Source organism: Pseudophryne corroboree, chromosome 10 (assembly GCF_028390025.1).
Source record: "Pseudophryne corroboree isolate aPseCor3 chromosome 10, aPseCor3.hap2, whole genome shotgun sequence".
In the NCBI taxonomy this organism is placed as follows: Eukaryota; Metazoa; Chordata; class Amphibia; order Anura; family Myobatrachidae; genus Pseudophryne; species Pseudophryne corroboree.
Window position 1 is genome coordinate 218,421,856 of NC_086453.1, and position 13,969 is coordinate 218,435,824.

Below are 13,969 nucleotides of genomic sequence, written 5' to 3' on the forward strand. Positions count from 1 at the left end.
TGTACTTGAACAGGACGGTTCTGAATTAAATGCTGGGCTAGGTTCAAGGCATTGAAGACCGCCCGCAACTCCAGAATATTGATCGAGAGGAGGCACTCCTCCTTGGTCCACCGCCCCTGAAGGGAGTGTTGCTCCAGCACCGCGCCCCAACCTCTTAGACTGGCATCTGTCGTCAACAGGACCCAGTCGGATATCCATAACGGACGGCCCCTGCACAGTTGTTGGTCTCGGAGCCACCAGAGCAGCGACAGATGGACCTCCGGAGTCAATGAGATCATTTGAGACCTGATCCGGTGAGGCAGGCCGTCCCATTTGGCTAGAATCAGCCTCTGGAGAGGGCGAGAATGAAATTGAGCGTACTCCACCATGTCGAATGCTGACACCATGAGGCCCAGCACCTGCATCGCCAAATGTATCAACACTTGCGGACGAGATAGGAAGCAACGAATCCTGTCCTGAAGTTTCAGGACTTTCTCCTGAGACAGGAACAACCGCTGGTTGTGAATGTCCAATAGTGCTCCCAGATGCACCATGCTCTGAGCAGGGATCAGGGATGACTTCTTCCAGTTGATGAGCCACACGTGGGCTTGCAGAAACCGGACCGTCACATCTAGATGACGCAGGAGAAGTTCTGGGGAATTTGCCAGGATTAACAAGTCGTCCAAGCACGGCAGTATCCTGACCCCTTGACGGCGGAGTACCCCCGTTATCACCGCCATGACTTTTGTAAAGACTTGCGGAGCCGTTGTTAAATCAAAATGTAACGCCCGAAACTGGTAATGGCAGTTGCCAATCGCAAATCTCAGGTATTGCTGATGAGACACTGCTATAGGAACATGCAGGTAGGCATCCTGTATATCCAGGGAGACCATGAAGTACCCAGGTTCCAAGGCCAGAACTATAGAGTGAAGGGTTTCCATCCGGAACTTGGAAACCTTCACAAACCTGTTCAATGCCTTGAGGTTGAGAATGGGCCGGGAGGACCCATTCGGTTTCGGGACTAGAAACAGCGGAGAATAGTACCCCCGGCCCCTCTGCACAAGAGGCACCTGTACTACGACTCCTGTATCCAGGAGGGTCTGTACCACCGAATGTAGAGTGTTTGCCTTTGTCTGGTCCAACGGGACATCTGTCTGGCAAAATCGATGAGGGGGCAGTTTTTGAAGGCTATGGCGTAACCTCGTGTGACGACTTCCCGTACCCAGGCATCTGAAGTGGTCTTCAACCATTCCTGGGTATACCCTAAATGCCGGCCCCCCACCCTGGGATCCCCCAGAGGGAGGCCCTCCCCGTCATGCGGCAGGCTTATCTGTCTTGGAAGCTGGCTGACGGGCCGCTCAGGCTCTTTTAGGCTTAGGCTTACCAGGTTTGGAAGTGCGGGCCTGCTTGTTGTACGCCTGACCTTTTGCTTTACCTGAAGGACGAAAGGGGCGAAAGGAAGTACCTTTAGCCTTCGACACAGAAGGAGCAGTACTTGGCAGACAGGCAGTTTTGGCAGTAGCCAAGTCAGCCACAATCTTATTTAATCCCCAAACAGAATATCTCCCTTAAAAGGGAGTACCTCCAAGGTTTTTCTAGAGTCCAGATCCACAGACCAGGATCTCAGCCACAATATCCGGCGAGCCAGGACTGATGTAGTAGAGGCCTTGGCTGCCAGGATACCGGCATCAGAAGCCGCCTCTTTAATATAACGAGAAGCTGTGACAATATAAGACAAGCATCGTCTAGCATGGTCAGAGAAGATTTCAGCATCTAACTCCAAGGCCCATGCTTCAATGGCCTCTGCAGCCCAAGTAGCTGCAATAGTGGGCCGTTGTGCAGCACCCGTGAGGGTGTAAATCGCTTTCAGACAACCCTCCACACGTTTATCCGTAGGCTGTTTTAGAGACGTGACGTGGTGACCGGTAGAGCTGAGGAAACCACCATCCTAGCCACATGTGAGTCCACTGGAGGAGGCGTTCCCCAATTCTTAGACAGCTCTAAGACAGCTCGAGGGGATAGCGAGCCAGCATCTCTTTTGAGGCACAAACTTCGTACCCGGGTTTTCCCAGGGTTCCTGACGTATATCAATTAGGTGGTCAGAGTGAGGTAAAACTTGTTTAATCACCTTCTGACGCTTGAACCTATCTGGTTTCTTAGTAGGAACGGATGGCTCGGGATCATCCGTAATCTGTAAAATTAACTTAATAGCCTCCAAGAGATCAGGAACATCCACATGTGAACCACCCTCCCCATCAGCCGTATCTGAGTCAGAACCTGTGGGGTCAGTTTAAGTGCCGTCTTCATTCGACGAGGTGTCAGTGACAGCAGTGGATTGTGAGGAGACAAGCGCTCGCTTAGAGGACCCCTTGGACGTAGGCGAGCGATGGTCAGACTTTTTAGTAGTCAGGGACTGGTTCAACTTCTTTATTTGAGCAGATAAATTGTCCGCCCAAGGCGAGTTAGCTGCAGGGACCACAAACGGTTGTACCGGCATTGGGGGTCCCATAGGGGGTGTTAGTTTATGAGCTAGCATATGCAGAAGCATGGAAAAAGCGGCCCACGGCGGGTCATTATTAGCCCCCGTTGCCACCGTCCCACTGGGGGGCAAGGAGACCCCAGAACCAGAGCCCAAAGCTGCTATATTCTCCTCATAGGTATCTGCGGCTTCAGCAACACCGGCAGTGTGTTCAGCCCCAAAACCGTTACCCTCAGAAGCAGACATGATATAACTTGCAGTATCAGGTAACACAGTACAATTTGTCAGCAGCACGATACCTCTAGCCCAAACCCCTGCGCAGTGTAGTCAGCACCAGCAGAGATAAAGGAGAGATATGGTGACTAAATCACAGAGAAAAAATAAGAATTTACTTACCGATAATTCTATTTCTCATAGTCCGTAGTGGATGCTGGGGACTCCGAAAGGACCATGGGGAATAGCGGCTCCGCAGGAGACTGGGCACAAAGTAAAAGCTTTAGGACTAGCTGGTGTGCACTGGCTCCTCCCCCTATGACCCTCCTCCAAGCCTCAGTTAGGATACTGTGCCCGGACGAGCGTACACAATAAGGAAGGATTTTGAATCCCGGGTAAGACTCATACCAGCCACACCGTACAACTTGTGATCTGAACCCAGTTAACAGCATGATAACAGAAGGAGCCTCTGAAAAGATGGCTCACAACAACAATAACCCGATTTTTGTAACAATAACTATGTACAAGTAATGCAGACAATCCGCACTTGGGATGGGCGCCCAGCATCCACTACGGACTATGAGAAATAGAATTATCGGTAAGTAAATTCTTATTTTCTCTAACGTCCTAGTGGATGCTGGGGACTCCGAAAGGACCATGGGGATTATACCAAAGCTCCCAAACGGGCGGGAGAGTGCGGATGACTCTGCAGCACCGAATGAGAGAACTCAAGGTCCTCCTCAGCCAGGGTATCAAATTTGTAGAATTTAGCAAACGTGTTTGCCCCTGACCAAGTAGCTGCTCGGCAAAGTTGTAAAGCCGAGACCCCTCGGGCAGCCGCCCAAGATGAGCCCACTTTCCGTGTGGAATGGGCTTTTACAGATTTTGGCTGTGGCAGGCCTGCCACAGAATGTGCAAGCTGAATTGTACTACAAATCCAACGAGCAATCGTCTGCTTAGAAGCAGGAGCACCCAGCTTGCTGGGTGCATACAGGATAAACAGCGAATCAGATTTTCTGACTCCAGCCGTCCTGGAAACATATATTTTCAGGGCCCTGACTACGTCCAGCAACTTGGAATCCTCCAAGTCCCTAGTAGCCGCAGGCACCACAATAGGCTGGTTTAAGTGAAATGCTGAAACCACCTTAGGAAGAAATTGAGGACGAGTCCTTAATTCTGCCCTGTCCGTATGAAAAATTAGGTAAGGGCTTTTATAGGATAAAGCCGCCAATTCTGAGACACGCCTGGCTGAAGCCAGGGCTAACAGCATTACCACTTTCCATGTGAGATATTTTAAGTCCACAGTGGTGAGTGGTTCAAACCAATGTGATTTTAGGAATCCCAAAACTACATTGAGATCCCAAGGTGCCACTGGAGGCACAAAAGGAGGCTGTATATGCAGTACTCCCTTGACAAACGTCTGAACTTCAGGAACAGAAGCCAGTTCTTTTTGGAAGAATATTGACAGGGCCGAAATTTGAACCTTAATGGACCCTAATTTGAGGCCCATAGACAGTCCTGTTTGCAGGAAATGCAGGAAACGACCCAGTTGAAATTCCTCTGTAGGGGCCTTCCTGGCCTCGCACCACGCAACATATTTACGCCAAATACGGTGATAATGTTGTATGGTTACATCCTTCCTGGCTTTGATCAGGGTAGGGATGACTTCATCCGGAATGCCTTTTTCCTTCAGGATCCGGCGTTCAACCGCCATGCCGTCAAACGCAGCCGCGGTAAGTCTTGGAACAGACATGGTCCCTGCTGGAGCAGGTCCTTTCTTAGAGGTAGAGGCCACGGGTCTTCCGTGAGCATCTCTTGAATTTCCGGGTACCAAGTCCTTCTTGGCCAATCCGGAGCCACGAGTATAGTCTTTACTCCTCTCCTTCTTATGATTCTCAGTACTTTTGGTATGAGAGGAAGAGGAGGGAACACATACACTGACTGGTACACCCACGGTGTTACCAGAGCGTCCACAGCTATTGCCTGAGGGTCTGGCTCTGTAAGGGGGCCGGCGGCGCGGCTCCGGGACCCATCCACGGCTGGGCCTGTGATCGTCCCTCTGGAGCTAATGTCCAGTAGCCTAAGAAGCCCAATCCACTCTGCACGCAGGTGAGTTCGCTTCTTCTCCCCTTAGTCCCACGATGCAGTGAGCCTGTTGCCAGCAGGTCTCACTGAAAATAAAAAAACCTATTTAAACTTTTACTCTAAGCAGCTCAGGAGAGCCACCTAGATTGCACCCTTCTCGTTCGGGCACAAAATCTTAACTGAGGCTTGGAGGAGGGTCATAGGGGGAGGAGCCAGTGCACACCAGCTAGTCCTAAAGCTTTTACTTTGTGCCCAGTCTCCTGCGGAGCCGCTATTCCCCATGGTCCTTTCGGAGTCCCCAGCATCCACTAGGACGTTAGAGAAATACGTAATACAGTATATCTTTGTGAAAATCCTATATTAGATAAAACCTGACGCACCAAGCCCCCTCAGGTTATAGAATATAGGGATAGCAGGTTGAGTGACAGACACGAAATGGACACCACTCAGCTATCAATGCACACACAAATAGTCACAGTCTGTACAATGCAGAGGTTATTACTAACAATAATACTGCACTGGACTAGCTTACACAGCTATATAACAATAGATATAACAGTACACAGTAAGAACTGGATGTATATCACAGGGTAATTGTACTAGGAAACCCTGACTAAATGCACTCTTTCTTACTAACACTGACTAAAAAAGGCAGGTAGAATACTTAAGTGTCATGTAAAGTCACAGCTAGGGTGGCCAATCCCGGGATCGGGATCCCGGGATTTGGGGCCCAAATCGCCGGGATTTCGGGACTGTGCTGCGCATGCGCTGTTTCATATCTCTTCCAGGCAGCGCTGAGTACTCGGCTCAGACACTGCCTGGCTGTGCGTGGCGCTGCGTGATGTCAGAGGTCACATGGCGCATCGCAGGCACATGCTGTCTCGCCCCTTTCAGCAGCTCCCGCCAGCGGCCAGTCATCTTAAGCAGAGGTGGAGACTGCCTCTGCTTCTCACAGCGCGACAACAGGCTCATCAGTAATGGACGGATGGCCGGCCCCGGACTTGAGGGGTAGTCGGGAGTGGAGACTAGAGGAGAATGGAGCCCTGCAGCTGCCGACAACTGCCTGCAGCAGTGTCAGAACAGCGCCACACTGTCCAGCAGTCCCATGCCCAGTTAGGAAGTGCATGCTGCTCTTTTGGAGAGGGGAGACTTAGAAGATTGCTACTGTATTCAGACTGGGTGAGTCAGTAAAGTTATTTTATTCCTGGGGGTGGGTAGGGGTAAAGGGGTGGTAGGGTTGTGTGCAATGGCCATGATTATGATAGTTTCTGTCACCCTTTGTTGTGAAGGGGGGGGGGGGGAGGGCTGGGGACATGGAAGATACTGTATTCCTGTGGGGGACTGGAGCAGGGTCCATGAAAGGTTTTTCTGTTTTTTACTGTGGGCCTGTGCTGGGCCATGAATGTTATTTATTTTATACCTGTGGTGTTGGGGCCCTGGATGAACCCCAACACCTCAGGAATAAAATAACATTCATGGCCCAGCACAGGCCCAAAGGAAAAAGATAAGACTTTTTTTTATTTTTCTGTGGGCCTGTGCTGCTGGGCCATAAATGGTGACTTTTTCCTGTGAATACTGTTGTTTCAAACCATAATTTGTGCTAGTCAGTCATTTCTATTTTAGAAAAAGTAAAAAATACATATTTTTCTCATTGACCTACTCAATCCCGGGGATCCCGGGAATCCCGGGATTGAGCATTTTTCAATCCCGAGTCCGGGATTGAAAAAACGGCCCGGGATTGGCCTCCCTAGTCACAGCACTCACAACCAGGCGGCTTTACACAGGAGGATTTGCCCAAGCAGTCCCAGGAACAGTGAGCTGAGGGATAATGGCGCCGCAGACACTGCCAGGGAGTGAGGGAGAGACAAATATGCAGCTCCAGGGCGGGAACATTTGCAGAAAATGGCGCCCTGGGGCTGGGAGAGGGGCTTCAGGTCCAAGCTCTATCCCCCTGCTGGCAAAACCACTGGGTACTGCGGGCTCTAATAAAACGGTTTATAGAAAAAACCTGACCTGTCCCATGCCCTGGTGATCTAGTGGGATCGCCTGTACTGCCACAGTGTCCACCACCAGCGCGCGCGGCCCGCCTCCCACTGACCGCGCCGGATCGCGATAAAGACCAAGTCCCGCAAGCGGGACCCACTTACCACCTCCTGAAGCGCGGCCACGCGATCCCGGAGAGCCCCCGTCGTGTGTGCCTGACAAGAAGAAAACCGGAGCCTCCAGCTGTAGTTACCCGGCAACCAGGGCTCAGGAGTTTACAGCGCCGCTGTGGAGAGCCGGAGCAGCAGCCGTGAATGTCAACTGACATGTAACACTGCTGCTGCCTTTGAAGTCTTCACTTTTTTCCTCAGAAAAAAAGCTCTTCTTAGGGCTGCCTGGAGCAGCCCCTCTGTTAAGTGCCTGCTACTGCAGCACCAACTACAAAACTGAGATCCTGTGCAGGAAGGCGGGGTGATATAGGAGGCGGCGCTATGCATTCTGGGAACAGTCAAAGCCTTGAGCCTGTTGGTGCCTCGGATCAAGATCCTACTCTACACCCCATTGTCCATTCCTTGTGGAGCCCAGTGTACCCCGCAGCAGAAATGTGCATTAAACATGTTTTAATTGGGCAAATAAGTGAAAACTAGCACTGTTACCATTGGAGCATTCTTCGGGCTGTGAACCATGCAGAAACCCTGGAAATCCCCTTTGGGGTGCTTAGGCTGATGAGCAAGTCAATGTACTTATTGTTGGAGGGTAAATTTCTCAAGCCAAAATAGAAGATAGAATAAATGCAAACAGAGTACGTCTCTCATCCATGGTTAGCATTCTAAAAACTGCAATTTAAAAATAATATTTCTAAACTTTGTATACATCTGACTTTGAAATCCTATTTTTACATTACCTACCGGTAAATCCTTTTCTCGTAGTCCGTAGGGGATACTGGGAATCCATTTAGTACCATGGGGTACAGACGGGTCCACTAGGAGCCATGGGCACTTTAAGAATTTGATAGTGTGCGCTGGCTCCTCCCTCTATGTTCCTCCTACCACAGTCTAGGAAACTGTGCCCGAGGAGACGGACATACTTTGAGAGAAGGATATAGAAAACGAAAGTGGTGAGAATTTCCAACCAGCACAACGAGAACAAGAGGAAAGCCATGCTAACCAAACTTGCAAACAGGGACAGCAACAGCTGAACTGAACAACCTTACTGAACCAAGTAACAGAGCAGTAATAACGAAGCACCGGGCGGGCACCCAGTATCCCCTACGGACTACGAGAAAAGGATTTACCGGTAGGTAATTAAAATCCTATTTTCTCTTACGTCCTAGGGGATTACTGGGAATCCATTTAGTACCATGGAGAAGTACCAAAGCTCCCAAACTGGGTGCGAGAGTGCCGAGGTCCCTGCAGAACTGATTGACCAAACTGAAGGTCCTCAGAGGCCAAAGTATTGAACTTGTAAAACTTAGCAAACCTGTTCGAACCCAACCAAATAGCCACTCGGCAGAGCTGTAAAGCCGAGACACCCCGGGCAGCCGCCCAAGAGGAACCCACCGACCTAGTAGAGTGGGCCTGAACAGATTTTGGAATCAGCACACCTGCCGTGGATTAAGCATGCTGAATAGTGAGCCTGATCCAGCATGCAATAGACTGCTTCGAAGCAGGGCACCCAATTTTATTGGGATCATAAAGAACAAACAGCGAGTCCGATTTTCTGCGACGAGCTGTTCTCTTCACATAGAGCTTCAAAGCCCTTACAACATTCAAAGACTTTGAAGTAGTAAAGGTGTCCGTGACAGCCGAAACCACAATAGGTTGATGTGAAACGCGGACACCTCCTTAGGAAGAAATTACTAACAAGTCCAGAGTTCAGATCTGTCCTCATGGAAAATCAAGTAGGGGCTCTTGTAAGACACTGTCCCCAGTTTCCGACACATGTCTTGCTGAAGCCAATGCCAACAGTGTGACGATCTTCCACGTAAGGTTCTTTACATCCACTTCCTATAGCGGTTCAAACCAGTCCAATTGGAGGAACTGCAGCATCAAATTGAGATCCCAAGGTGCCGTAGGAGGTACTAAGGGAGGTTGGATGTGAAGAACACCTTTCAAGGATGTCGACCTCAGGGAGAGAAGCCAATTGTTTCTGAAAGAAAATAGACAAGGCCGAAATCTGAACTTTAATGGAGCCTAGACGTAGGCCCACATCAACTCCCGACTGCAGAAAAAGCAGGAAACGACCCAGATAAAATTCTACTGCAGAATATTGTCTGCTCTCACACCAAGAGACATATTTCTTCCAGATACGATGGTAATGCTTAGACGTTACCCCCTTTCTGGCTTGGATCATAGTCGGAATGACCTTGTCAGGAATCCCTCTCCTGGCTAAAATCAGCCGTTCAACTTCCATGCCATTAAACGTAGCCGTGGTAAGTCTTGATAGACGAACGGGCCCTGATGCAGAAGATCCTCTCGAAGAGGCAGAGGCCACAGATCTTCGCTTAGCATCTCCAGAAGATCTGCATACCAGGCCCTTCGCGGCCAGTCCGGAGCAATGACAAGTGCTTGAACCTTTTCCCTTTTTATTCTTTTTAGAATTCTTGGGATCAGAGGAAAGGGAGGAAACAAGTACACCAGCTGGTAGACCCATGGAGTTGTCAGGGTGTCTACCGCTACTGCCTGTGGGTCCCTCGACCTGGAACAATACTGCTTGAGCTTCTTGTTGAGTCGAGAGGCCATCATGTCGATTTGTGGATACCCGCACTAACGTGTTAATCACCAGAACACCTCCGGGTGGAGGCCCCATTCCCCTGGGTGCAGATTGTGTCTATTGAGGACGTCTGCTTCCCAGTTGTCTACCACCGGAATGAAGATCACAGGCAACGCCACGGCGTGTCTTTCCACCCAGAGGAGAATTCTTGACACCTCTGACATTGCGGTTCTGCTTTTCGTTCCGCCCTGTCGGCTTATGTACGTTACCGTCATAACATTGTCCGACTGGACCTGAATGGCCTGGTTCTGAAGAAGAGATGAGGACTGCAGAAGGGCGTTGTAGATAGCCCTTAGTTCTAGGATGTTTATTGGAAGGACGACTTCCTGACTTGACCATCTTCCTTGAAACTGCACCCCCTGGGTGACTGCTTCCTAACCACTATCGGAGGATTTTCCCATTTTTTCCTATCCTCAGGAGGAAAAGGAAAAGATGATAACAACCGCTTGGGAATTTTAATTTTCTTATCTGACTTAACCCACAGTTCTTCAAACAGGGTATTGAGATCCTTTGACACAGGAAAAGTGGCTGAGGATTTTTTCTTAATATTAAAGTAAAATTCCTCACTCTCATCTGTCACCTTATCAGGGATATTTAGAACTTCTCTGATAGCATCTATGAGAGCCTCTACACCCTGTGAGTACCCTCCCCTACCTCTGTGTCCCCCTCACCTTCCTCCATTTCTGATCCTTCATCATCAGAGTCAGAATGCAGTATATGGGCCAAGGTACGTTTTTTTACAGACAAATGGAAGAACTGAGACGCTGGTCTGGGTACCGAGTCCTTTTTTATAAACTCATCCATAGACTACCTTAAGTATTGTGTCTCTTTCTCATTACGAGATAATTTTGTAGAAAAGGTGGGAATCGTTCCCCTAATGGAGTCCAGCCATGCTGTTTCTGCCCCACTAGCCTGGGAAGGAATAATACACTGAGTACACACTAGTGAACCCCCTGGAGAAGAGGAACACTGTGCCTTACATGAAACACACTCTTTTCCTGACATACTGCAGCAGTGACAGCACACACACAGGAAAAGGTTAACATCACAATTAACCCACAAAGAGTCCTTCCAGAGAGACACAGAGATAATATGGAACCAGCACACGGCGCCCTTATCGCTAATGCCAAGCTTAGCCGGGTCGAAGACTAAGTACCTAGAGTAGGGACTTAAAACACTAGCAATCGCTCCCCCCCTGGTACCGCGGAGGTAAACTGGAGGCTTTCCGAAGGAGCTGCGTGTCCCTGTCAGTGTCTGTGTCAGCTGCAGCAGGGAAAATGGCGCTTGTGAGCTACTGGGTCCGCTTAAAGCTCCACCCCTTCAATGGCACACGGTCTTCCCGCTCTTCTTTATACTGGCTTATGTGTCTGGGTGCATAAAATGGAGACAGACTCCTTTCATGGCTGTGTTGCCTGTCTGGGTACTGTGTACACAACAGTGTACTTAGTCAGGAGACTTAGTCTGCCCCGCAAAGAAGTCGTGCGTCTCCGTACCCTCATGCCGCCATAATGGCTGGCGACCCGCTAACCGGGACGCCGGCTTAGTACTCACCACTCTACTTTCTTCTGGCTCTGTTAGGGGTGGCGGCGTGCTGCGGGAATATACGCTCGCCGTGGTGGGGCTTGCGAATAGTTCCCTCAGGAGCTAGCGTCTTGTCAGCGGGGAACAGGACGATTAACCCTTAGTGGAGTTGGGCCGTTTCCCCCCCCCTAAGTCCCACGAAGCAAGCAGGCTGGTGCCACTAGTACTACCTGAAAATAACAAACTTAGAAAATAAATACAGAAAACTCTTCAGGAGCTTCCAGAGCCGTGACCGGCTCCTCTGGGCACATTTTCTAAACAGAGTCTGGTAAGAGGCGCATAGAGGGAGGAGCCAGCACACACACTCACACTTCTATAGTGCCCATAGCTCCTAGAGAACCAGTCTATACCCCATGGTACTAAATGGATTCCCAGTATCCCCTAGGACGGAGGAGAAATGTGTATTATTTTAATAACATCATTAGTATTCACTAATTGTCATTTTGTATACAGACCAAGAAAACCTCACAATACAATAGCCTACTATAAATTCAAATGTGTGTCTGTGTGCTTATGTACAGATAATCCCTGCCAGAAAATCCCATTGCAATCAATAGGGTCATTATCAAGGGGAGGAAAATGTAGTTAAAAAATGACCATGGGCAGTATGACAGCAAACTTACAGACCAGAAGTAATCCTTCTGCTGAACTCGGGAGACAGACATATACAATATTCACAACAACAAATGTCTAGACACTCTGTGTTTTGCGCATATCCTCAAAAGGCTGCCCTATGAGTTCGTGACCAGAGGTGGTGTCTCTCCAAAACGCCACAAAATGATATCTAGTGCATGAAAGAATTATGGTCACGAGTTCCTACGTGAGAATCATGATCCTACTGTTCAACTCCCTAAACAAGTGGCAGGGCTGCGTCATGTGACTAGCTTTTGTGTGCAAGTTGGTATACCAACTTATTGTTCTGTCCAATGCAAATTGAAACCAGGAGTTAGTATAGTTCATAGATCACTTCACTTTGCGGTGTCTATTAAGTTATTTTCACAATGTGATCTGGAAATACTACTTTAACCCGGAACCAAGCCCTGCGATAAGGGGGGACAAAGGGGACATTTGTACTGGACCCCAAGATTCCAAGGGGCTATGAACTCTTGGGAATCGCAGGAGACCAGTTCCTGTGTACCCCTGTCTGTGCCACTGCCATGCTGGTTTTAATAGAAGACACGGGCCCAGCCGGCTACCGACAGGTGGCAGTAGTACAATAAGTACTCAGCTCCCATGACGTTATGCTGTTGGACAGCAGTGGAGCCAAACCACCCACCCATGAACTGAAGATGGAGCAGCAGAATCTGCAAGCATGCGTGGGCTAGAGTGACACAGGTCTGGTGGTGGTTTGGAAGGTTGAAGATGAAATGGCATAAAGAAACACGGGAATGATGGGTCTGAAATACACAGGAGGGTAGGAGGGCTGAGAGACATGGTGGTGATGGTGGTGAGGCTGAAAGACACAGGTTAGAGGAGTGGATGGCCGGAGCATGGGCGAATCTACCCCTTGGAGAGGATGGCACTCACCAGGGGCGCTGAACGGTGAAGGGTGCTGCCTGACAGTGTTACCTGCGGCCAGGGGGTAGAATTAAAGGGGAGACATAGGGGCTCAGTAACCATCATTTTTTAATGAATCTTTTTGGGATAACATTCTCTCATGCACCCAGTTTTAACTTATTTATTATAACTTGTGTCAGCTGTTTTCCTAGGTGCTTTACAACAGGTGTATTGGTAACTGCCTAACCTTTAAAAGCAAAGTTGCTGTGAGCTGTAAATCAGGTAGCATACCTAAAGTTTAACGCTAATGTGATAGCTATTTTCATGGTCATTATTTTGAGCAAGAGTAGGACCTAAAGTATAGTGCGGGTCCCTTGCCGGGGGGCTGCAGGCTTAAATGCATTGATCAATACATAAACTGAAACTCAATTGTGTTTATTACTGTTTGTTAATATACCGAGCGCAGAGCACTCACACACACATGTACTACCTAATATCTACAGTATGCAACAGTTACCAAGCCACCTCCTGCAACATGTACAGTGACATCACAGCAGCTGCTCAGTATCTATACATTTGTAACAAATGCCAGCTGTGATTGGCAGAGGGAAGCGCTCAGCTCAGGTGGCACCGGCGGCAGCGCTCATCATGCAGCCAAAGGCTACATGATGCAGATATAGGCAGACTATAAGACAAGGCCACGGCAGAGGGGCTGCATGTGTCTGCCCCGGGGCACCGCACTCACCAGCGACAGCCTGGCAGGCCTCATGCGCCTGGCCCTTCAGGCAGCCCTGGAACTGCTCATCCTTCTGGCTGCTGCGGATAAGCTGAGGCTGGTTGGCGGGAGAGAAGGCCATGCCGAGATGGGGAGCGCTCTGGCGCCGGATCCTTTATGCCTCATAACCCGAGGCCGCTCTGATCCCCGGTTGCACGAAATACAGCAACGGTACGGGACGCCTCTGTGACACTTCCGGGTGTAGCCTGCGTCTGTCAGCGTGAAGGCGGGACTAAGTGTCAGCCGGATAAACGTTACCATAGAGACTGCTCCCTTCGTGCGGCCTACTGTCTGGAAGCGCCTCACATGCGCATTATTAGCATTGCACAATGGACGGCGCTAATCAGCAGCAGCACTGGCCAACGGGGCCCTGAGGGGGGTAGCGAGACGTTCGTACTTTAATGTCTGTGAGCCAGGGAAGGGATTAGGCAGCTCGGAACATAGGTGGCTCTAAGTCAGGGACATGCAGTCAAAGGAGGGAGCGCCTCCCCTGTCATAATGATTAAAATAATAAAAAGAAGATATTTATAACACGGAGTCTGTTATAAATATCTTCATTTATTGTTTTAATTATGTCCCACTCCCTCTGTGAAAATGATGGGCTG

General features: G+C 49.5%; 1 protein-coding gene across 1 annotated transcript in view; it reads right to left on the minus strand.

Moving 5' to 3' along the window:
* Positions 1 to 13,661, minus strand: part of PEX10 (peroxisomal biogenesis factor 10) — a 28,463-nt gene extending 14,802 nt beyond the window's left edge. The window contains exon 1 of the mRNA XM_063943081.1: positions 13,335 to 13,661. Within this exon, the coding sequence (XP_063799151.1) occupies positions 13,335 to 13,446 (112 nt within the window). The 5' untranslated portion in view covers positions 13,447 to 13,661. The remainder of the gene's footprint in view (positions 1 to 13,334) is intronic.
* Between the last annotated feature and the right edge of the window lie 308 nt (positions 13,662 to 13,969).